The 25,186-nt window shown below is 47.7% G+C and overlaps 1 protein-coding gene across 2 annotated transcripts; it reads left to right on the top strand.

The window, feature by feature from the left end:
- The first annotated feature begins 1,554 nt into the window (after positions 1-1,554).
- Smarcb1 (SWI/SNF related, matrix associated, actin dependent regulator of chromatin, subfamily b, member 1) lies at positions 1,555-24,753 on the top strand. Of its 2 annotated transcripts, none has more exons than XM_021653763.2 (9): positions 1,555-1,856; positions 5,479-5,617; positions 7,194-7,323; positions 10,484-10,621; positions 11,906-12,033; positions 15,481-15,647; positions 16,934-17,124; positions 23,991-24,122; positions 24,435-24,753. In XM_021653763.2, the coding sequence occupies exons 1-9, from the start codon at positions 1,764-1,766 to the stop codon at positions 24,472-24,474; spliced, it is 1,158 nt and encodes a 385-aa protein (XP_021509438.1). In that variant the 5' UTR covers positions 1,555-1,763; the 3' UTR covers positions 24,475-24,753. The 2 variants fall into 2 exon arrangements, with proteins under 2 accessions (XP_021509438.1, XP_021509439.1); XM_021653764.2 differs by having other exon boundaries at positions 5,479-5,590.
- The last annotated feature ends 433 nt before the right edge of the window (positions 24,754-25,186 follow it).

Consider the following 25,186-nt stretch of genomic DNA (forward strand, 5'->3'; position numbering starts at 1 on the left):
CCCCCAACCCCTGCTAGATTGTTTCTTGGGGCTAGGCCCAATGTTTAGGGTTTCTCTTACTTCATTCCTGCACGAGCAGAGAAGGACACCCGCAGCAACTTTTTAACAGGCTGCCTATTTTCTCCTTTGTCCCTTTAAGTCATCCTCCAAAGCAGTGGTCCTTTTATCTGATCATGCCTAACTACCCTCTCGGGGAGGCATGGTCTCATTAAATATCCATGGCTGTCCTGGAACTCCCAGAGATTAGCCTGCCTATGACTGGAGTTCTGAAGGCTGGGATTAAAGGTGTGAGCCATCATGCCTGGCCCTTAACACTGCTTCCCATGGCTATGAGAACAGTGGCCAAAACTCATGGTTATCACAGCCCTTCCTGGTTCTTTAGCATCTCCTTCATAATGACTCCTGTCAGAACTGCCATCTCTTTAGACTGACCGTTATGGTCACTTGTGTCACTAACTGGCCACTGTTTGTTTTTCAACTTTCATAGAAGTATTTATATTTTTGCACATTCCCCCTTCCATTATCTCCCCTCCCACTCCTGTAGTGCCTTTGCTCCCCTACACAATGTCACTTTTACTTTCATGTTCTGTATAATACATAATTTATGTGTCTACAGATTCTAGAAACCACCAATGAGAGAAAACATGTCTCCAGTTGCATCCATTTTCCTGCAAATAATTTCTGCGTGTGTGTGTGTGTGTGTGTGTGACTGAAAAAAAAATTCCATCATGTACACACTTTTGTTTTGTTTTGTTTTCTGAGACAGCGTTTGTCTACATAGCCCTGGCTGTTCTGGAACTCCCTCTGTAGACCAGGCTTGCCACAGAAATCCTCCTGCCTCTGCCTCCTGAGGGCTGGGGCTAAAGGCCTGCACCACCACTCCCTCGACCTATACTGAATTTGCTGGGCTATAAGTTAGCTCCTGTAATAGTGCTACAATAAACATTGCTTAAGCATTTTTTAGTCACTGCTGTGTTCAACAGGTGGTGGACTGCTTGAACAGTTCCCAGAGGCACTGTCCTCCCTCAGGGCTGTTAAAGAACGAGGGGCAGAGGCATAGAACAGGGCTGGGCTTGTGGGCACCAAGCTTGCAAAACAGAGGAATGCACGTGGGCCCTTCCCGTTCACCTGGCACATCACCTGGGTCTCTGAACAGTACCAACCTCCATCCAATACTGTCGTTCTTCCCATGCCTACTGCCTCGGGAACAACTGTGGGCCTGCAGCGGAGACAGCCGTTCCCAGGGCACTTTCGGGTGGAGAACCTGAGGCGCCAGCCTGGGGGTCGCCATGCCCACCCAGACTCCCTCGGGCTTCCAGATGGAGCGGTCCTTCTGCCTGCTTAAGGTCTCACTTATTTTCTTCACCCCCCGGAAGGAGTTCCAGCTCTGGCTGTGCAACTAAGAAAGCCACTGCGTGGGGCAGGGCCTCAGTGGCTATTTCTGTCGGTGGGAACGTTTCTTCCATACCAGACTTGGGAAGAGCTCGGGTTCCTTTAAGGGCCCGCGAGAGCGCGCTCGGCCGTGCGCTGCACAGGCGGCGGCGCGCACGTTAGCGTCAGCCCCCGCGCATGCGCACCGAGGGCGGCCTACTCGTCGCAGCGGCTGCTGAGGAACCCAGTAGCGGCGCGAGCGCCCGCCCGGCTCGCTCGGCCCGTACTTCGCCTCCTGACCTCCGTTCCCTTAGGTCCAACGCACCTCGGCCCCGCCCCGGCCCACCGGATTCTTTCCAGCTCGACCCGGGCTGCCGGTTTCCCCCGCCGCCATGATGATGATGGCTTTAAGCAAGACCTTCGGGCAGAAGCCCGTCAAGTTCCAGCTGGAGGACGACGGCGAGTTCTACATGATCGGTTCCGAGGTAGCCCCGCGGCGCGTTCTCGGCTTCCCGGGCTGCGGCTGGCCCGCTCGAGCTACCGGGGCGGGCCTGTGCTGCCCGAGTGCGCGCCTCCATTCATCGCGGAGGCGGGCGCGTGCGCGCAGCTGGGGCGTGGCCTGGTGGGCGTGGCCGGGCCCTCTCCAGCCTGGACCTTCTGGGTTTTCTTACCTAAGCATTTGCCCCAGCTTAGAGTGTCCAGCCGGTACGCCCCAAGCAGATGGGAAGAGGACGTTCGGGAAGCCCCTGGGCGCTTGCAGGTGGAGGTGCAGTTAGTGCTCTTGAACCCTTGGGCAGCTCTCGTGCACCCCACTGCCGTGGGCTTGAGAGCTCCAAGTTGTAAGCCTGAGGCTTAGGAAAGCCCCTCCCTTTCGTGTCCTTGCTTCTGAGGTGGGCTGCTGAAGCCTCCTGACCTTTAAGAAAGTGGTTGGAGAAGAATGTTTGGTTTTGCATGGATGAGGCCCCCAGGCCAGAAGCACTAACATTTTGGGTATCTGTGAACGTGTTTTGAGTCTTATTATAGGGGATAAATCAGAAGGATCGCTAACCCGTAGGTAGAAGAGACAGCTTCTGTTCAGTCAGGTGGACAAATTTCCCTAGGACGGTGTTTCTTAAGCTGTGGGTTGCTATTCCTTTGGAGACCCTTTCACAGGATATCAGATGCCCTGCGTGTCATATCTTTACATTACAACTCATAACAGCAGCAAAATTACAGATTTGAAGTAACAATGAAAGAATTTTATGGTTGGAGGCCACCATAACATGAGAACCTGTATTAAAGGTTTACAGCATTACAAAAATTGAGAACCACTGCCTTGGAAAAACCCTACAGTTAGTCCTTCTGACCAGCCAAGTGTATGAATTATTATTATTATTATTATTATTATTTTTACTAGCCTCCTTCCAATTAAGGGCAACCACCAACCAGTTTATGTGTCCCCTTTCTGATTCTTTTTGAACCAAGTTCTCATTGTGTAACCCTGGCAGGCCTGTAACTCCACTTTGTAGACCAGGCTGGCCTCGAACTCAGAGAAATCCACATGCCTCTGCCTCCAAGTGGCACCATGCCCAGTGGATGTCTCTCTCTCCTCATTTTTATTTTTTTAAGATGTGGGCAGCCAGGCAGTGGGCCGCACCTTTAATCTGCCCACCCGGGAGGTAGAAGTACAGGGTGAGTTTGAGTTTAGCCTGATCTACATAGCGAGACCCTGTCTCAAAAGGAAAAAATAAAATAAAATCCTTGTGTTTAAATGTCAGTCAGTAGACGTGTAAGGAGGTAAGTAGCCACCCTGGAGAGCTAAAGCCATTTCAGAATGCCGACGGTTGACTCCTGTTTTTCAGTAGCGTGTTGGTGTCAGGTAATGGCACGGGTGTTAGAACCATCCAGACTTTAAGGGTTTTCACTCTCACCATTTTCCACTAAACAAAAGTGCGAGTTCTGCGGTGACATGTTCACACCATCACTGGAGTGCTGCTGTTCCACAGTGCCTGTCCGTCTCCCACAGCTGGTGATGGTCCTTGTTGGCCGTCAGGCATTTGCTCAAATGCAAGGTCCGTAAGGCAGTTGAGCACTTTGAACGTTCTGTGCAGAAGAACTTGTTGAAAGAAACATTGACCTGGTCTGACGTAGGAAAGGGTAAATGTGTGATTACCACCAGCCAACTCTGAGTGGCTGGTGGTAATTTTGAAAGGAAAATTCTCACCTGGTGGGGTGATTAAAAGAGAGCTTCTGGTCAGTGGGAAGAGCCTTAGAGGCGGAGTGACAGCTTGCGCTGCCTCCTTACCCTCTTCTCCCTCTGCCTGCCTCAACTCCTCTTTTTCTCATGATAGGAGTTGAACCTAGAGCCTTGTGCATGCTGAACACATGCTTTTCCCCTGAGCTCTTTTCTCACGCATCTGAAATGCTTAAACTGGAAAAACATGGCTTTTTGAGATCATGGTCATAGCATGTGTTAGGTTTTAGAAAGCTATCAACAACCTTTCAGTTGAATGAGAATAATTATCCTGATACCGAAATGGAAAGGGTTTTTTTTTTTTTTTTTTTTTTTTTCCTTTTCATTCTCTAGGGTCTGGCTTTGGTTTTGGGAAGAGCATAGTACGATTCCTGTAGTACTTTCTATCTGCAGGTCCTGTGGCAGTGTTGTATAAATGATGGCCCTCGGCCCCTTCGTCTGTTAAGACAGATGGGCCAGACACAGCAACACTAGCATTGTGTGGCATGTGCAGTGGCTGTAACTGTGTGCCGCTGTCATCCTGTCATGTGCCACACAAGTCACAGAACTTTGAAGAAATGAATGCCCAAGTCCAGAATCGTGATTTTGTATTCCAGAGAGGGTAAAGACTGATTTAGGAAACGCCGAGCAGTCCAGCCCTAATGTCCTAGAGTCCGTGGTACAAAAGCCATGCAGGATCCCCACAGTAGCTGTGGAGGACAACATTGCTAACTTCTTTCCAAAACTGAATGAAATGGTACTTTGCGTGATCATAACCCACAAACCAAGTTGCTGTATAGATGTATACAAACCAAGTTGCTATGTATAGATGTCCGGCTCTTTGGCTCAGCAGCTCTGGCTGTTGGTCATGTAAATCTCTTCTGGAAGCAAAGTGCAGAAACTGCTTTCACTTTATAAATGTAAGCTTTGATAGGGAGATAGATGAAAAGAAAAATAGAAGTGATCCTTTCTAGAGCAGAATTAAGACTTGAGGGCCTAGCGTGGCCGTACACGCCTTTAGTCCCATCTCTGAGTAGAGGCAGGCCCATTTCTGTGAGTTCAAGGACAGCCTCGTCTACACAGCGAATTCCATACCAGCGAGGGCTATGTGGCGAGAATATGTCTTAGAAAAAAAGGCACGGTTGTTAAGCATTTGACAGGTCAGTAAGAGGCCAAAGCCAGTACCTTGTACTGCCTCCACTGGTTATCCTCACAGTGTGACTCTAAAGACATCATCTCTGAAGAGTCGGTGAGACCATAGAGTATCTTTATAAAAGACTAGCTTCGCTTGAAGGCTGTACTTATTATTTTATTATTGCTACAAGCAAACTGAAGCTATTACTTAGAGGAAGTAGTGATTTACATGATAGTCTAGGGATTACTAATATAGTGCTTTTTTAGACAATGAAAATTTCTTTGGTGTCTCTGGTTTGAGTTTTGTTACTAAACAAAGCAACACAGGCAACAAGACAGATTATCTTGCATCTGTCTAAAATTAAAGACTTTTTGGTGTTTATTGCCTTGTAAAAATATCAAAGTCTGCTCCTTAAGATAAAAGAAGGTCACAGGAGTCTCAGATTTCAGAAAAGTGCCAACAATCTCTAGTCAGACCAGAATCACAAGCTTCTTACTAAGCTCTGGGGTTCTCCCTCGTAGACATCTGGTCAGGCCTTTTGGAACTTAGTTCTGATGTCAGAATACACAGATGCCAGCCAGATGTGCACTGCTGTTGAACCCTTGATGTCAGCAGAATGTGTTTTACGACTGCTGAAAGGCTGGCGTCTGGAGGCCTTGAACCTCGTTCGCTTGCTCCGGCAAATCCTCTATGCCAGAACCCTTTCGTGTAGTGGTGGATGGCCTGACCCTCATAATGAGCCTTCTTGCTTTACTCATAGGTGGGGAACTACCTCCGTATGTTCCGAGGTTCTCTGTACAAGAGATACCCCTCACTCTGGAGGCGACTAGCCACTGTGGAAGAGAGGAAGAAAATAGTTGCATCGTCACATGGTAAAAAAACAAAACCTAACACTAAGGGTGCGTCTTCACGAGGGTTTGTAAACCTGTTTCAAAACCACTCGCTTATGTCATGAAGATAAAACGTTTTCACTCCAGTGTCTTCATTGCAGCCTGACCTTAGTGGTAGGAAGCATCCCAGGGGCGGGCCACCCTGCCAGTGCGCACGTGGTTCAGGTGAGAGTGACCAGCGAGCCTTTGGTGCTCCGCTGTTGTGTGTTCCTGGCTGGGCCAGGGGCTGTGTGAGGGGCTGGGGTCAGGGCGGTAGCAGGTGCTGTGAAGACATGTTGGTCTCAAAACGTTTTAGGAATGCTGTGATTCGCTCCCATTTGCTGTGAGTGTGTTGCTGTAGTCATCCCCCTGCAGCCCTAGTAGCAGATGGTGGTCCCAACGTCACTTTCCTCGGGGCTTTCACCGCCTCCCTCGCAGAGCACATTTACCCTGTAGTACTTCATCTCAGCAGCCGGTGCGCTCTGTTCACGTGCATGTGCCCATTCCGTGTGGCCTGCCCTGTGCCAGGGCTTGCCACGTGAGCCCTTTGATGCCAGGAGACTAGTTCCGGCTCTGGGCTGTGGCAGCTCTGCAGAGTGGTGATGCTCGTCACGTCTTACGGGGGCTCTGGCAGGAACATGTGGGTAGGGGAGCGACAGGACATTTGGCTTCGCAGAGGCACCCTGTAGAGAGCTGCCCTGGGCCTCGGTGCATGCGTGCGTGCATGTGTGCATGCGTGCGTGCATGTGTGCACGCATGTTCGCTAGCACTTTGCAGTCTGTCTTGTCTGTAGGTGCTAATGTAGTTTTGTCACGGTAAATTGGGGGTTCTTTTAATGCAGGAGCCAGAGCTGCTTTTTGGTCACCACTAAAGCAGATCCACTGCTGCCTGAACAGTTTCCTCTGTTTCCCCTCTGCCACAAGTGGAGTACAGTCACTAGCATGGTGGCTGTCTAGCTTTGCCTGCCCTTCCTTTAGTTCCCATGAAGCCTAAGTGGTCTTTCTGCTGTGTGTCTTCCCTCCCTGTAACCAAGAGGTTCCTCCAGCGAAGATAACCAGGTTCTGCAGCTAAGTAGCAGCTCTTGACAAAGGTTTCCTAGAAGAGCTGGGGTAACAGCGTATGAAGTCTGTCTTGTTTTCTAGACAGCACACCTGGACTGGCTCAGGGATGGTAACTTGCTCCGTGTGAAACAGTTCTTTCCAACTCTCTGGGCTCCTTGTTTTAAAAGAAAAGTAGTGCTCTTTCATTCTGTCTCCTACCTTGCTTTGTGTTTAGATTGTGGTGGTGTCAGACCTCTTCCCACTGGGGTGTTACTCGGAGGCCTTCCTGGCAGCCCCTAGCTGCTGCTGCCCCAAACATCTCTGCCCCTGAGCTAGTGCTCTTAGGAGGCGAATTGGTTCAAATCCATCCCAGCAGAGGCTTTCTCCCCTAAGATGGCCGTCAGCCTGGTTGCCCTTTTGGAAGAGGCTAGCACCCAGCAGTAGTGAGTTTGACACCTTGCTTTCCCCACCTCCCGCATGTGAGGACCTCATGTGCTGAATCAAGTTGGTTGGCAGCTCACTCACACTGCTGCAGGATGACCACAGTGGGGTCTCTCTGCCTACAGATCATGGCTACACCACCCTCGCCACCAGTGTGACACTGCTGAAGGCCTCCGAGGTAGAGGAGATTCTGGATGGCAACGATGAGAAGTACAAGGCTGTGTCCATCAGCACAGAGCCCCCCACCTACCTCAGGTACACCCTCCTAATCTCCGTATGCTTCAGGTGTGGTGGGTGGGCAGTTCTCATATTGAAGAGCAGGTTACAATGAGATTGAACTGAAACACGTTTCAATACTTTACTTACTGTGTTTATAGTCATCTGACCTAGGTGTCTAAGTTCCTTCTGTATCTTTGGAATTCTTAAGAAAAATAGGCCAAGTCTTGAATTCTGGAATGTTCTGAAACTGGGACTCATTTACCAAAAAAATTAGTGACTCAGATAAAACTCCCAAAAAGAAACAATATTTTAATATATACATGTAGAACTTTGAAAGAACTTTTTCTTTTTGAGACAGGGTCTCATGTAGCCCAGGCTGGCCTTAAACTTGCTGTATAGTTAAGTATGGTGTTAAACTTAGATCCTCCTGCCTCCACCTCCTGGCTACACAGATTACAGGTGTGTGCTGCCATGCCTGATTATCACAGTGCTGGGGGTTGCTCAGGACTTTATGTCTGCCGGGCAGGCACTGCACCAATCCATCTACCTCCTCAGGTCCAAACACAAAGTTTTGTTTTGTTTTTCTCTGTGTAGTCCTGGCACTCGTTCTATAGACAAGGCTGGTCTCAAACTCAGAAATCCACCTGCGTTTCCCTCTTTTAAAAGTATAAAAATAAGTTTGTTTTAAGTGCAATTTTTTTCTTTTTTGTGGGTTTTTTTTTATTAATTCAGTTTAATTGTCATAGGCCCCTCTATCTTCTCCTCCCCATTCCACCCTCCCTCCCGCATCCCCAAAAATAGTTATTAAAGATCTATTTTTGTGGGTTGGGGAGATTGCCATGGCATGCATGTGGAAGTCGGGGGACAGCTCTGTGGAGTTCCCCCCATGTTTACACGTGCTCAGATCACCACACTTGCAACACAAGCGCATTTACCTACTGAACCATCTCCCCAGCCTAGAACAGAACTTTTATGAAAGTATTTGTGCAACAACATGGCAAATAATTAAAAACGCACTGTGTTGTATCTAGTGTCTACCCATCTAGACTTAAAAGTAAACTGCAAACGCCAGTAGATTTGGTAAGTAGTGATGCTAGGATCAAACCCAGGAGTCCATGAGCTTGTGTTCCACCTCTGAGCTGCACCCCGACCATGGAACACGAGAAACAAGCAGTCCATATCTAGCAATACAAGAGGTAAACAAACAAAGGAGGAATGCTTGTCTTCTCTGTAATCTTGTAGTAGGGATGGGGCTGAGAATGGAGCTGGGCCTTCTTTGCTAATCATGTCCATGCTTTCCTGTTGGGCTACATCCCCAGTCACTCATGTCATTTTAAAAGTTCAAAGCTTAAAAAAAAAAATAGTTTGGCACACACCTGTAATCACAGAATTTTGAAGTGAAAGCAGGAGGGTGGTGGTTTTAAGGCCTCTGTGGGCTAATAGTGAGACCTTATCAAGAAGCAGAGAGAAAAGAAAGTTTTAATGTACAGAGCCTGAGGGTCCTGAAGGAGGAAGGTACTGTTCAGACTGATGTGGTTGTGGGAATTATTTCCATCCAGACTTTTCTTCATCTCTGTTGTTCGATTGCTTTTCTGGTCCCCCTCAGCCTCCAGAGAGGGTGGCGTCCATCCAATCCTGTGAGCTTTATAGACGTGTGCTCAGCAGATTCTTTTTCCCCCCAAGGGATGTGGTAAGAACATAAGGATAGTTAGACCTTCCCAGGAAGTCACAGAAGGAAATTATGTACATATGGCTGACACTTTTATGTTTGCACATGTCAGCTGGGGGCCCTTTATACAGCGGTAAACAGTTTCTTGATTGTGTCATATGAGGACCAGCTGAGGGAGTAGATTCCTTTTGCCTTGAAGCCAAAACAGGGAAAGCGGTGTCCAACGTTTGAAGCAAGCAGCTACACTGCTCAGTCGGCCTGACAAAGGGCCTGGAAGCCTACCCCTCCTGTCACTAGATATTTGTCCTGTCTTGGGATTCTTGGAAAAGATTGGAGATAGGACAGGATTTGAGGGTAAGGGGTGGGGTCAGCACAGAAGGGGTGAGTGCTAAAGATACGCAGTTTCCAAATGCAGGTGCAGCTGCGCTAGAATTGTCTGGAAGGTGCAAAGAAGGCCTGCCCCCTCCAGAGATGGACACTGAATCTGGGTGGGGCTTAGGAATTTGCTACTTAAAATTTCACACTCTTCATGAACCATTTGTCCACATAGGCTGAGATGGAAACTGGTCGGCTGTGCCAGCTGTTAAGTTGTGTGCAAATTAGTCCCCAGTTCCTGGGGTTATGTCCCAGGTCTCAAAGGTGGGAGATCATAAGGGCCGAGCTAGACTTGCAGTGTTTCAGACCATACGGTCCTGTGCCCCTGCCCCCACCCTTGCCCAGAGGGTAGCCCTAGACCTTAGCATTAAAGGTGTTAAGTGCCCTAGATTTTTTTTTTTCCCTCAAAAATAAAAGGGGGTGGGGGCGTCTTTCGAGATTTCACTTTGCCTCAACCCTGGCTTCCCTGGAACTCAAAAATTCCTCTATCAGGCTAGAGAGATGGCTCAGAGGTTAAGAGCACTGCTTGCTTTTTCAGAGGTCCTGAGTTCTGAGTTCAATTCCCAGCAATCACATGGTCACAACCATCTATAATAAGATCTGATGCCCTCTTCTGGCATTCAGGTGTACATTCAGGCAGGACATTGTATACATAACCAAAAAAAAAATATATATATATATGTTTTTTTTTTAATATATTTATTTTATGTATATGAATACTGTTTTGCTACACAGCAGAAGAGGGAATCAGATTCCATTACAGATGGTTGTGAGCCACCATGTGGTTGCTGGAATTGAACTCAGGTCCTCTGGAAGAACAGCCAGTGCTCTTAACCGCTGAGCCATCTCTCCAGCCCCCAAAATAAATAAATCTTTAAAAAAAAAAAAATCGTCTACCACTCAGTACCTGTACCTCCTGAGTACTGGGGTTAAAAGCTGCACCACCATGCTCTACTCTGTGTCTAATATGTCTGTGCCCTTCTCACACAGGTACCTCTAGGTGCCAGGAAGAGTATCCCAGGGTAACATGTCCTCCACAGGATCTGGGAGCCTGCCAGGGACACAGTAGTGCCCACTGAACATGGGTTGGTTCCCAGTGAGCAGAATCTGACTCCTGCTTTGACAGGGTCACTTTCTTCTCTGTCTCTTCAGGGAACAGAAGGCCAAGAGAAATAGCCAGTGGGTCCCCACCCTGCCCAACAGCTCCCACCATCTGGATGCTGTGCCATGCTCCACCACGATCAACAGGAACCGCATGGGTCGGGACAAGAAGAGAACTTTCCCCTTGTGGTGAGTAAGCACTGCTGTGCTCGGCTCTGCACATTCCCCCTTTTCCCAGTGCTCTGTAGTCTCGTTCCCAGAGAGGCACTCATCAGTGACCCTGAGTTTTCACAGATGCTACCCAGCCACTGCCTCCGATGAGGTTCTCTTCAGATTGTCATCCTTGGCTTTTCCCATCCTCCCTGGCTGCCTGGTGTGTCTCTCGAGTATTCCCCTTCCGTAGCACCCACACCTTTTGGGGGTGTGGGCCTTTCCCTGGTGTATGTTACATCTGATACCCCACAGCCTGTCTGGAGGGTTTCAGATGATTTCCACATGACTCTCACCAGGTCAGTTCTCAATGGCTGCTGAAACCTCTGTAGTGACTTACAACAGTACTTAAGTCAGGAGTCTGACACAGGTGCATAGGCCTGATCAAGGTGTGGGAGGGTCATTGCTCCCTTCAGAGGCTGGCGTGGGGGGTTAGGGAGGATCTGATGCCCACCCCTTTCAGCTCCGGTGGCTGTAAGTTCCCTAGCTTAAAGTCACAGCCACATCATTCCAGTCTCTGCCCCTGTGATGGGCTCCTCCATCTGTGAAAGCTCCCTCTGGATTTCTTAGAAGAACACTTGAAATTTAGGGCCCTCCCCAACTCCTGCTAGAACGCTGGCTTGATTTTTCAAAGGTGCTATGAGTTCCTGAGTGCAGTGAACCTTTTGAGTGTTGAAGACACTTTCCCTTTCACAGTTCCCTCCCCACTCTTCTCAGTAAGTGTTGACCTATGGCTCTTAGTGTTTTCTACCCTATCTTCAGAGATATTCTCTGAGCTTTAAGAGGAAGGGGTGGGTTTTGTTTGATTTTTTTAAACAAGATCTACTCTGTATCCCACAATGACCTCAGACTCCTGGCAGTTTTCCTGGGTCAGCTTCCCCAGTGCTGGGATTACAGACATGAGCTTCTAGACCCTGCTAGCATGTATCGTTTTTTTTCCTTCCAGGGCAGCAGTTTCCTGGTTCTTCTGATGTGCTTATGAAGCATACTGGTCTGCCCTGATGCAGAACTTAACCGTAGACATGTTTGAGCTTGTTTATCCTCCTCTGTACTCCCATTAGATGGGCCTTGGGAACCCCTGGCAACCTCTTCTATGCTTCCTCAGTGTTCGATGACAAATACCTGGAAGAAATGGCCTTTCTCTTCCAACCGTATTTACAGTGCCCCAGAGTGCAGAGGGAAGCTGGAAACTTGTGTTCCTGGGGACCTAGACACAGGGAACCCTAGAGCTCTCACTGACAGCTGCTACTGTGTCACTTTCAGCTTTGATGACCACGATCCAGCTGTGATCCATGAGAATGCATCACAGCCTGAGGTGCTGGTACCCATCCGGCTGGACATGGAGATAGATGGGCAGAAGCTGCGGGATGCTTTTACCTGGAACATGAATGGTATGTGGATAGTCAGTTTGCCATGGCCTTATGTGAAAATGCCCACTTTCCCACCTGCTGCCTCTCAGGCTGATTCTAGACTTGACATTTGCAGCCTTGTGGCATGGTTTTTAAGGTTGTAAACTCTGGGTTTGTTCTGTCATGTGCCCTGTTCCTTGTGGACTGGGCATGTGTCTTAGTTCGTTTTCTTTTGCTATAACAAGATACCCAAACCTGGGTGATTCATAAGTAAACATAAGAGACTCACTGATGTTTGTCTCTGAAGGATGGGACGTCCAAGATTCAGCTGCTAAATAAAGTTTTCTTCTGTTGAGGCCTCACAATGCCTCCACTCATGGCAGAAAGTAGATGTTAATGTGAGACAAAATAAGGACACAGTTAATGACAGTTGGCCCTGTAGCAAGTGAATGAGAACTCATTAGAGAAGGCAGGGCCTGTCTGTACTACCTTAAGCTTACAGTTCTCAATAAATAAATACATATGTAGTGGTATGTGGCTCTATTGACTGGCTTAATCCATATAGCAACAGAGAAGATAAAGTAAAATAATTTGTGAAAATCAGCAATGTGAATGATAAAAGTATATCAATCAGCATGGAAAAAACAGCAAGGGAGGAGAGTCAACAACACGTAGGATATATGAAAAAGCGATGGGGAAACAATATTTTGTGTTTATTTAAAAATAAAACTGGAGCCCAAAGGTGGTAGGTATGTCCTCAGTCACAGTACTGGGATTTAGAGGCAGGCAGATCTCTATGATTTTGAGGCCATCGTGGTCTCAGGACAGCTACAGCTACATAGTGAGACCTAAGCTCCCAAAATAAAACAAAGAAAAAAAGTGCATTTCTGAAATCAAGCACTGTGTACTTGTAGTTGTAGCACTTTGGAAGTAGAAGCAGGAGGGCCGCGCAGTCATGGTCAGCCTGGGCTACATTTGTAAGGCTCTAACAAAAAAACAAACAGCAGAACATAAACACAAACCAGTGACCACAGTATGTGAGTTTCAGGCTCCACCCTCCCGTGAGTTAGTTAGCTCTAGGGTAGTGGTGCTCATCCTGTGAGTCACAACCCCTTTGGTGGTTGAACAATCCTTTCACAGGGTTGCCCAATAGCATTGGAAAACACAGATATTGCATTACAATTCATAACAGTAGCAAAATTAGTTATGAATTAACAACGAAATAATTCTGTATCTAAGGTCACCACAGCATGAGGAACTGTATTAAAGGGTCACAGCATTAGGAAGGTTGAGAAGCACCACTCTAGGAGCTTGGCATGGCAAGTATCTGATTCTGTTGATGACCAAGATATTGCTCAGACCCAGTCCAGCTGCCTCCCCACAGCTCACCCTCAGCTTTGTTTCTAAAGTCACAAGGTCAACTCATGTTTCTACCTTCACCCCTTTCCTAACCCTACTGATTTTGACCCAAAAACAAACAAACAAACAAATGCAAATGCAATTGATTAGAGAAAAAAAAGATAGTCCCTCAGACAAAATGATGCCAGAGCAATTGAATATCCAAGGATAATAAACCTTGACCTAATCTCATACCTAATACTAAACTCTGAAAGAATCACAGACTTAAAGTATATAAAACATAAAACTGGAGCTGAGTGTGGTGGCACACACCTGTAATCCCAGCAACTGAGGGAGGCAGGCAGGCTGATCCCTGTGAGTTCAAGGCTAGCCTATTGTACAAAGCCAGGACAGCCAAGGCTACACAGAGACATACTGTCTTGCGAAACCAAAACAAACAACAATAACACAATAACAGAAAAACCCACAAAATTATTAAACTTGTTGTGGGAAGGAATAAGAAAATCTTGGGTGTTTAGGGCTAGACAAAGAATCTTAGACACCAGCAGCACAGTTCAGAATAGAAATTACTAAAATTTAGATGTCATCACAACTTTGCTCTGGAAAAGGCCCTGTCAGAAGAGTGAAAAAGAAGACAGTCCTGTGATCCCAGTTCCCAGAGCACAGAAGCAGGCTAATCTCCGAGCTCAAAGTCTACATAGCAAGGTACAGGCAAGCCAGGGAGGGCTGCACAGTGAGACCCTGTCTCTAAAAAGATCACAGGGAAGGAAGTTTGTATGAAACTTGAAAGAACAAATTGGGAAAACTCAAAAAAGCAAACAGTATAATTAGAATAAGAACACAGGCTTCAGAGATGGCTCAGAGGTTAAGAAAGCTGGCTGCTATTCCAGAGGAGCCAGGTTCAATTCCTAGCACCCACTTAGGGGCTCACAGTGGTCTGTAACTCCATTTCAAGGGCATCTGATGCCTTTTGGCCTCTGCAGGCACCAGGTATGCAAGGGATACACGGACATATTCAAACAGAACACTCACACATAAATAAATCTGAAAAGATGTCTTAGGACAGGAGACATGAAGAGACATTTCACTAAGGATGCATAGATGGAAGTAAACATCGGAAAGGTATTCTGCTTTATTAATAAACCATTTGAGAAATGCAAATTAAAACTAGTGACAATGCCAGTTAATGCTGGTGAGATGTGAAAGACCGGAGTCCCTCACACACTGGTGGAAATGCAGAAGTCCACGCTGCTCTGGAAAACAGTTGAAAAGCTAGCCGGGACTGCAGTGTGAGGGAACAGCTGCAGTAGAGGGAGCGTCCCAGAGAAGTCCTGAAGACATGTATTTACACTGAAACCTAGATGTGGATATTGATGGTAGCTCTGTGCGTAATAGCCAAAAATCAGAGGAAGCCTCTATGCCCTTTGGTGGGTGAGTAGTTAAACAAAATGTGAATCCCCTGTAGAATGTCATTTAGCAATAAAAAGGAAGTAACAACCTGTATGAATTTCTGCGGAATTTTTGTTGTTTGTTTGTTTGTTTGTTTGTTTGAGACACAGTGTCACTGTGTAGCCCTGGCTGGCTTGGAACTCGCTGTGTAGACCAGGCTAACCTTAAATCAGAGATCCATCTGACTCTGCCTCCCAAGTGCTTGGATTAAAGGCATGCACCACAATGGCTAGCTTCTGTGAAGAATTTTTCTGACTAGAAAAAAGTTACTCCCAAAGTTGCATAAGGTATGATTCTAGTTTCTCAAATGCTTAGATTACAGAAACAGATATCACAGATGAAGGGTGGCTGGAGGCAAGTAGGCATGGCTGCAAAAGAATAGGTCAAATAGAGGGAATCTTGACTGCCCAGATTTGGTTCTGAGAATACACTCTAGTTTCATAGGATGTGACCCATGGAAAGATTCCCTCGGGCAGGGCCTGGGGCCTAGAAGGAAAAGGACACTTCATCCTCTGCTGTTGTGAGCGTCTGGGAAGGCCAGGTTCAGTTGCCCAGTCATGCACATCTGCATGAGGAGAGGTTTGACAGAGGAGGAGGGGATGGGAGAAGTCTGGACAGGTGTGAGCATCATGAAATGAGGCACTACAAACAGGTTGGAACATTTGCATTTTCTAATTTCAGAGAAGCTAATGACCCCTGAGATGTTTTCAGAAATCCTTTGTGATGACCTGGATTTGAATCCACTGACTTTCGTGCCAGCTATTGCCTCTGCCATTAGACAGCAGATTGAGTCCTACCCCACAGACAGCATCCTGGAGGATCAATCTGACCAGCGCGTCATCATCAAGGTAGATGCTAAGAAGACACTCAGCCCTTGGTGGAAACCTGCAGGGTTCTTGCTGTGGAATGTAGTTTCTGGGAAGACACTCTTCAGGGACAACCTAACTATGTCCTCAGGAGTGGGTGGGCTGACTTTTCAGAGTAGTGTCACATTGTGGGTAGGACAGCCAGTGCTGCTATATCTCCACCGAGCCCTGAGTCAGTAAACCCCGCCTTAGAAGGTGAAAGCAGCTGGTGGGCAGAGTATGAAAGGCTACAGTGAGGTGCATAGCATCAATGCAATATCCTTCTGGGCTGGGCCAGAAATATGCTTCACATACCTGTTTGTATTCCTGCTTTCAGTTCTTTGGGGTTTCTACTCACAAGTTAAAATTCCTAGGTCACTTGGCTATTTAGTATTTTGAGGACCTACCAAACTTGCACAGCAGTTACACCATTTTACATTCCCCCTAACAATTCACTATGGTTCCAATTTCTCCCCATAGTCACCAGAAGTTGTTACTGCCTGCCTGCCTCCCTCCCTACTTCCCTCCCTCCCTTCTTTCCTTCATTTCTCCCTCCCTTCTTCCCTTGTTTGATAATAGCCATCCTAATGGGTATATTTTACTGTGTTTAATCTTTTCTAGCTTTATAATTAGTGTGTGTGCTAGGATGCATGTGTCTGTGTTGATTTTTTTTTTTTTTTAACTACTATTGGGGTGCGTGCGTGCGTGCCACACAGGCCTGCCTACTGTGATGAATGTGTGGAGTTGAGAGGACAGCTTTGCGGAGTTTGTGTTTTCCTTCCACGGAGAATAGGCGTGTCTTTCTAAAGGGTAAGGAGTAGATAAGGCAGTGTACCTGTGAGTTGCCAGGTAAGATGATTCTAAAGCAGTGACATTAGGGAATAGACAGTGGCTAAAACAGGCTCAAGAACAGTCTCTGAAGAGTGGCATGTAAGCTGCACTGTACGTATCCAGCATAGCTACATAACGATTGATTGCCACAGGTGTAAAGGACAAGGAAGACACTGGCTCAGCATGGGATACAAGGGTAATGAGAAGAGGGGTTAAGGTGGAATCAGGTACCCAGAAGCTCAGTGTCTAGTGACTACCTGAGAGATTTGTGGGTTTGATCTTCTTTTGTAAACAAGAAACTAGACATACCAGGGCCAGCCATGGTACTTAACTCCTGAGTCATAGGCACAATTTCCTCAGACCTGGCAGTTGAGAATGCTTTGTCCCCACCGCCTCACAGCATTCCTGGGCTGACAATATTTCCAGCTCTCACTTGTGCTTATTGGTTTCTGCCACAGCTGAACATCCATGTGGGAAACATCTCCCTGGTGGACCAGTTCGAATGGGACATGTCAGAGAAGGAGAACTCCCCTGAGAAGTTTGCCCTGAAGCTGTGCTCAGAGCTGGGGTTAGGTGGGGAGTTTGTCACCACCATTGCATACAGCATTCGGGGACAGCTGAGCTGGCACCAGAAGACCTATGCCTTCAGGTAGGATAACTAGTATGATCATCCTTCCCTCTGGTCTTACATTTTTGTCCGCTTCCTTGCCTACAATGGAAAGAGACTTCTTTGGAAACTGGAATGCTTAGGAAAAGCAAGAACAAAGGGCTTTTTACAAAGACATGGCAATTCAGGAAGTTTGTTAGTAGGTTTTTTTACTCAGCTAGGTTTACCAGACATGCCAAGAATCAGCTTTCCTGTAAGTATGAGCAAGAGCAAAGAGGGCTGAAGAGAAGTAGCTTCAGTCCCAAGGGTATCCAGCGCTCTCTGTGGGCACCGAGACTGTAAGGGGCATGCAGACATGCTTGCAGGCAGTACACCCAAGCACATAAAATAATCAAAATGTTTTTAGAAAGGGGGAGGGGGATGAGGCCCACCCAAAAGGGTATGTCCCCCTCAGCCCAAGCACTTGATTAGCTAAGCAGGCAGGAGCTGCTGTGACTTCTCCAGCAGCCCATTGGCCAAGGAGCTCTGCTCTCCAGCCTTGATTTCTGAGGTCCTATGCCTCGCCATTCCTGAAAGAAGCCTACTTGTAGGTGCATCCAGGATGTCCATTCACCTTGTGTGGAGCCAAGGCCAGCAGGCCGCAGAGCCGATGTAGGGTGACCTAGCTCCCCAGAGTCAAGCTGAGGTCCTGTGATACCTGGTAACGTTGTCTAGGCCTGGGAGTGACACTGACACACAGGATCCATCCACAAGCCAGTAGTTGAGCAGGAACCCACTTTCAGAATGTGTACATGCAGGTGCCCCTTGCTGCTCCTAGCAGCCAGGTACCAAGTGTCAGTTTCACCCTGCTGTGGCAGCCTCAAGTGCTCGAGAAGTGCAGCTTCTTGAGGTTCATGAAGGGTCCTGCTGCCATCTTCAGTTGCCAACACTTAACAGCATTTACATTATCAGACCTTTACATTACGTTACAGCTTCAGGTCCTTGATTTCCTGGCTGCCTACAGTTTTCCTGTGCTCCAGAGCAAACCCTCTGGAAGCCACCCAGTAGTGTTAGGACAGAACTTGGGACCATTGCATGAGTCCCAGGTGTGGACTAGAAGGGTCTGGCTCTGCTGTGGTCAGATTTCAAAATTTGGGACTAAGTGTAGGCCTGGTAGAACTATGAGCAAATAAATGTCCTTCCACTGTGGCCTGCCCGGATTCCTGGAATATATCCCCAGCAGTTGTTCTCAGAATCAGAAAAGGCTATTTTATCTTCCCAGCCAACCAGGCCTGGTGAGCTCTCAAACCTGTCCTGTATGTTGGACCATTTGGGCATCATGAGACCTAGTAGTGGCAATCAGGACATAGAGAATCAGAGCCTAGTTCTTCCTACACATCCACATCCAGAGGACAGAAACCACCAGAACTCCTGATGCTCCCGTTGTTCCCAGCACTGCATCACCTCTCCCCGTGGGCATGTGGAAATAGGGATTTCTTAACCACTTAGCACAGGAAAATGATTGTTGTCCCTACCATCCTTACAGTTCCTCGTTGAACGAGCCCCAGCCTGGTCTCTGACATGCACAGAATATGGCAAGCACTGTATCCCATGACCTCTTAAACGAGTTTTAAGTTCTAAGCCTGTATGACCTCATGTTGGAAGCACACTAAAGTCCTCCCAGGCAGTCTGCCAATCTCTGCATGTTCATGTCCTTTCCCCTGTACCCACTCCACTGGGCCCTAGTCGGTGGTTGTATCTACAGAATAGCAGAGAGAGCTGCTGATCACAGACATGTGAACAGCATCAGGATACCCATGTATTAGAAGGCTGTGCCTTTTAGTGGTAGGACAGACAGGGGATAAAGGCAGGCAGGAACAAGAAGAAGCACGAGGAGGGGAAAAGTAGGTGTGTGACCGACTAGTAACAGGCTCCAGACTCCTACAGTACAGAACTGAGTTAGAGCAACACAGACATCTCAGAACCAGAACGAGGACAGAAGGGCTGTGCCAAGGACTGATGGCTCAGTGGTTCAGAGCACTGGCTGCTCTTGCAGGGGACCCAGGCTGCTGCCCTTCTACCACCTAGTGGCTCCCACCTATCTGTAACTTGGAATCTGGCATCCACTTCTAGCTGCCCATGTACATAGTACACATACATCTATGGAGGGAAAACACTCTTACACATAAAATAATGAAGCCGATAAATCTTTTTTCATTTTTTTTTTTTTAAAGAAGGGCTGTGACAAATATTGGGAAATGGAATGGGTCTGATGAGGAAGGAGCTAGGTAAGGCAGCAGGGAGCTTGCTCTTAGGAGAATTGCAAAATTACTAATAATTTCTCCTGAGCTAATCCTGTGCTCCAAACCCAGAGACCAGAGAACAGCATCCTGTCTGGTACAGGGGAGAGACAGGTGTGTTACATATGGCCATCAATGTGCTGTGACTCCTAGTATACCAGAAGAAAGGGTCCTGGGGTAGGCACCAAGCTGAAGGGGAAGCTGTATGGTCAGGGTCAGCTGGGGCAGGAAGAGCAGAGAGAAGGCCACACTGCCCATCCCAAGTAGTGCTGTGTGGAGCTCAGCCACTAGTGTCTGTCCTCTGAGGACAGGCTGTGCTTACATCCACAGCCCTGCCAGCATTGTGTGCTGGTGTACTTGATGAAGGTTTACTTGGTCAGAGGGCTTGGCTGAGCCTAAATGAGGGACAGAGAAACATGGTCGTCTGCTGGTGCAGCATCAGCAGGTAGGGGATTGCTAGATCTCCTTTGGGCTGGTTAGGCATGCACCACAGAGGACAGGTAACCTAGAACTCCATTAGCCAGCGCATACTGGTAGAGAGGGGTTTGCTTTGGTTTGGTTTTTCAAGACAGGGTTTCTCTGTGTAGCCCTTGCTGTCCTGGAACTCACTCTGTAGATCAGGTTGGCCTCAAATTCACAGAGATTCACCTGCCCCTGCCTCCTGAGTGCTGGGATTAAAGGTGTATATGACCACCGCCTGGTAAGGGTTTTATTTTTATAACAACCAACCCATTGAGAGACAATTCACATTACCATACTAGACATTTGATTTAGTTTAAAATGTATTTAATTTTTGTTATTATTAGAAATTGAACATAAGGCTGGCCTGGAACTCACTTGTAGACTAGGTTGGTCTCAAACTCACAGAGATCTGCTGCTTTTGCCTCCCAACCCCTGAGTTAAAGGTCTGGCCTCCTTTTACTTTTTGGTTTCAAGGTAGGGTCACACTAAGTTGCTGGCCTTGAAATCATTCTGTAGTCTAGGCAGGTCTAGAACTTTTGATCTTCATGCTTTATCTTCCAAATGGAATTATAGGTATGAGTTGCCATGTCTGGCCCTTTATTTGCATGTTTGGTTTGGTCTGATTGGTTTTCATTCTGTTGAGTAAGGGTCCTGCCACATAGCCTGGGCTGACAGTATATGGCCTTATGACTAGCTTCCTACTATAATGTTTTCAGGTCATCTATGTTGTAACATCAGAACTCCATTCTTGCAGCTGAATAATATTCCTCTGCTTAAATAAATACATTTGATTTATCCATTCAATTGTAGGTTGTTTCTACTTTTTGTCTATTGTAAATTATGCTAAGGATATTTGCTGTGTTTAAATACTCTTGTCAGTATCTTGGCTATCTATACAGTAGTAGTATTTCTGGATTAAGTGGTAACTCTGTTAACTTCTATTTTGTTTTGTTTTACTGAGATAGGATCTCACTTTGTAGCCCAGCCTAGCCCTTAAGTAATGGCAGTCCTCTTGGCTCAGACTCCTCTAAGAGCCTGGATTACATGAGCTATCACACTTGGTATTTGAGGAACTGCTGAACTGGTTTTTTTTTGTTGTTGTTTGTTTTATTTACAGTGATTGCATCATCCTACAGATCCCACCTGTGCTGTGGGATTCGGAGTCTACATCCTGGCCAGTGCTTGCTCTTACTTTCTGACTCTAGCTATCCTGGTGAATGTAAAATAATACAGGCTGGAGTTGCATTTCTTAATGAGCATCTTTTCATTTTTATTGCCCCTTTGTGTGTGTGTGTGTGTGTGTGTGTGTGTGGAACATGTTTGGAAATGGCTTGTTCAGGTAATTGGCCCCACCCCAGTTTATTGGGGGAGGGGTGCGGGTGCACATGTGCACAGAGAGCAAATTGTAGAAGTCAGCTCTTTCCTTCCACCTTGTAGGTACTTGAATTGAACTTGGGACCATACCAAGCTTTCTTACTAGCCTATATTTTTAACAGGTTTTATTGTTGGTTTCTAAGAGTTCTTCATTTAGTCTGGATATACATTCCTCAGTAGGTAGGATTTGTATATATCTTTTTCTATCTTCTGGGCTGCCTTTTCACTTTTGATAGCGTCCTTTGTAGCACAAAAGTTGATAGTTTGATGAAGGCTCTAAGTCCAGATGTTAGTGTCATCTGTCTTATACACACATTTATGTGTACAATACATATATATGGAAATATATATTGTGTACATGTTACATCTAAAAAGCACTGCCTAATGCCTATTGTATTAGCAGCTTGCCCACAAGATTGCCTTTTTCCAGAGAGCACTGAAGGGGCATGGCAGCCAAGACTTGCAAACATGGCTGGCTATAGAATTTGGTCTCTTTCCCCCCAGTTGAGTGGCCTTGGGCAGTCTCTGTTCTCTTTTTTTATAATGAAAATGATACTGCTTCTCAGCTTGCCTGTCACAGGTCATGAAAACAAAATCTAACATTGAGGTTTGGTATGGTGGCATATGCCTTTAGTCCCAGCATTTGGGAGAAAGGGTAGGTAGATCTCTGAGGTAGAGGTCTGTCTGATGTACATACTGAGTGCCAGGACTACAGAAGACCCTGTCTTAAAAGACAACAAAAAACCCTACATCAAAAACAAACTCAAGTCCACTCCAGTAGCATCAGTCCTTCCTCTCTCACTGTCGTCTTCCAGCAGCCCTTATGTGGCAGGAGAATGTCCAGAGCCCCCCCCTGGCCTCAAAGTTCATGAGTAGGAACTCCCTTGGTATAATGGATGCTGGCTGACTCCAGTGGCCCACAGACTTTGGGACTTAGGGCAGTGTCTCTGCTTGCATGTCCCCACAAACCTGACGCAGCTAGTGTTGGCTCTAAGCCCATCCTTTCCATGGTCAGCTCTAGCAGTTCTATTTTTGAACAAACCCATTGGTGTGAAATCTTCCCAGAGTCAAGGGGAGGTAAACAAAGGGGCCCCTGGGGCTGTTTGCCAGCTCTTATTTAAGTTCAGAGGAAAACATGTTTTGACTCTTTCAGCCTGGGCTTGGCGCCTTTCAAGGCTGCCCTCCCGAGGGAGATGACCTGAAGATGAGGGATGAGTCTGGCTGGGCTGTTCCTGGATTTCTAAATCAAGCTGCCAAGAAGAGGCTGGCTCCAGGAACAGACCACAAGGGCCGGGGCTGACAGCCTCGGGCCTTTGAGTCACTATCAGGAGTTTGGACTTCCAGGTTTTGTGGGGCCTGTGGGTGTGGGTGTTGTAAGCTGAACTTCAGTAGCAAGTTAGACCTATGTCTGCCAAGGAGCCTAGGCTCTCCTGGTCTGTGGAACCAACTTCAGTCAGACTCTGGCCTTGATCAGGCTAGAGGTCCCTGAAATCCTTATGCCAAGAATTGGTCCCAGCCCAGCCTTTCTGAGTTGGGCTGGGTTCACTCTTAGCTGCCAGGTTTGGCCTGTACTAGCATAGTACAGTGGTGAGGAGTCGTGACTGCCGTCAAACCAAGTGTAGGAGTTTGCTTCTGTGAAGTCCACTATTCCTGAAGCCTAAAGAAGGCTGTGTAAAGACCTGATTCTGAGGAGACTTCGACAGTGAATATTAGCTGCTTTAAGGTTAACTCTCCTGACGGTAAACTCTGCTCCCATATTTTAGACAAAACCAAACAGCCCACTCAGCTGTGCTTATCCCACTTTCCTCTGCCAAGTAACCCTCAGGTTCCTCCTTTCCCAGAGTTGACAAGGTACCGCAGGACGGCAGGGTGGGCACACACCTGGTTAGGATTGTATAGGTAGAGTAAGGTGACCATCTCCTGAGGGACTGTGCCTCAGGAGACAGGAAGGCCATCTAGCTGGGAGAGGGCTAAAAGCTAGGGAAGGCCAGTGTGACAGTGGAGAGGAGGAGAGTACCTGGTTAGAGCCATGCTGTGAGGCTTCCTGCCAGGATAGGGTTTGCTCTAACACATTGGGCACCTCCTTAGCTTCCTCTTACCAACTTGGAAACGAAGGTCCAGAGGCGCACAGCCACAGACATTGCCTTTGCCCCACTTTGCTCACACCATTGTGTACATTTGGCAAGACGTTTGAACAGGTGGCCACCCTCTACTTTCAGGCAGAGTCAGGTGGTATCTGGAAGGCTCAGGTCTGGAGGTATCGTATCTAGCCTCAGTTCTCTGCCAACCAGCTGTCTGTCTCAAAACAAATATGCTGGCTTCTCCAGGGCTTAGTGTGGACCCCATGAAGTGAGCCAGGGAGTAAGTGTATACAACACCTGAGAGCAGGGCAGCCCAGTGGGCCTCTGTGAGGAGGCTGAGCTTTGTGAGGAAGTCTTTATACACCACCACCTCTTATCTTGGTGGGTACCGGCCCTGAACAGTTGGGTAAACAGGACAGCTGTACCCACCAGAAGCGCTCTCAATTCTTATCAAGAATTGGCTTTGAAGGGAGGCTATCGAATGTGTTTCTTGCTGGGGCAGGTCCTGGCATCATGCTTGAGACAGTGATAGAGGCCATTCCCCAGCTGCCCATCAGCATTGCTGCTGAAGGAGCCAACAAGAAAGTGGGTCTCCCTGCCATGCCTGGCCCTCTGCTAAGGGACAGCAGGGTGGAAAGCAGTGTTTTCTGGGGCACTTCCTAACTGCTGTTCTGTTAACTAGCCCTGTTCTTCCCTGTCTCCCTTCCCTCAGTGAGAACCCACTTCCCACGGTGGAGATCGCCATCCGAAATACAGGAGATGCTGACCAGTGGTGCCCCCTGCTGGAGACGCTGACCGATGCTGAGATGGAGAAGAAGATCCGGGATCAAGACAGGAACACAAGGTATACCCACAGGCACCCATCATCCCTGACAGAGGCAGGGCTATCTTCTCCCTAGAAACCTAGTTTCAAGAGGCAGTTTCTTTGGGGATCAGGCCCCAGGGTACATTTCCTTGGAGAGAACAATATCTCCTCACAGGTTTCTATAGAGATAAATAAGGCCTGTGCAGCCAACTGGCAAGGTCAAGAAAAGGCTGGAGACTCTTCCTGCTACATGGCCCCCACACCTAGCTACTCTAGCAAAATAACATACCCAGGAGGGTGGCCACCCAGGGCCGTGACCAGCCTCAGCTAACCACCTGTTTCCTACTTCAGGCGAATGAGGCGTCTCGCCAACACTGCCCCAGCATGGTGATGAAGCCATCCATGCTCAACTTCATGGAGCGTCTCAAAAGACTGCCTTTTCTTCCTCTGTGGTGAAGAGAAAGGCAACGGGACAGCTGGTGCCATCCTGAGGAATGGGGTAGGAGCCTCCTGGGTGCCTTCCTTCAGCACACATTCCATTTGCTAACTCCTAGCACTGTGCTCCAGCGTGTAGAGTCGGAAAGCAGCCTCATTTAGGTTGTGTTCTGTTTTGTATAGGAGCCCCAGGCAGGGCTAGGAACACTTTTTAAATAAAAAGTAACATGTTCAATCTCTTTGGTGTGATACCATAAAAGTAGGAGCCAGGAGTGGGGCCTGATGGAACCTTTGTGCCTGGGAGGGGTCTGTGGCCAAGGTGGATGTGCCAGTCCATCGTCCTTCCCACCCGCTAATTTTCAGGTGGGAAGTGGAGAGGATTGGGCCTGCACAGCCAGCCACAGGCCCCCAGAGCAGAGCCCCATCATTATTCTCCTGTGAGCCTTCCAGCTGCCCAGGGGCTCTCTGTGCTCCTCAGGTCCAAGAGGTTGACAGGAGTGTGTCAGAGGCTCCTTCGCTGGCTTTGGTCACATCCAGACAGGCTGCTGCCAGCTGGAGGACCTTGCTCTAAAGTCCCTTCTAGAGGACTTGGTCATGTGTAGGCAGCAGCTGCCCATGACATCACTAGTGTGCAAACAGAAAGTCTTCCATGTCTAAGTTCTAGCAAC

The sequence above is a fragment of the Meriones unguiculatus genome, chromosome 16 (genome assembly GCF_030254825.1).
Source record: "Meriones unguiculatus strain TT.TT164.6M chromosome 16, Bangor_MerUng_6.1, whole genome shotgun sequence".
Lineage (NCBI taxonomy): Eukaryota > Metazoa > Chordata > Mammalia > Rodentia > Muridae > Meriones > Meriones unguiculatus.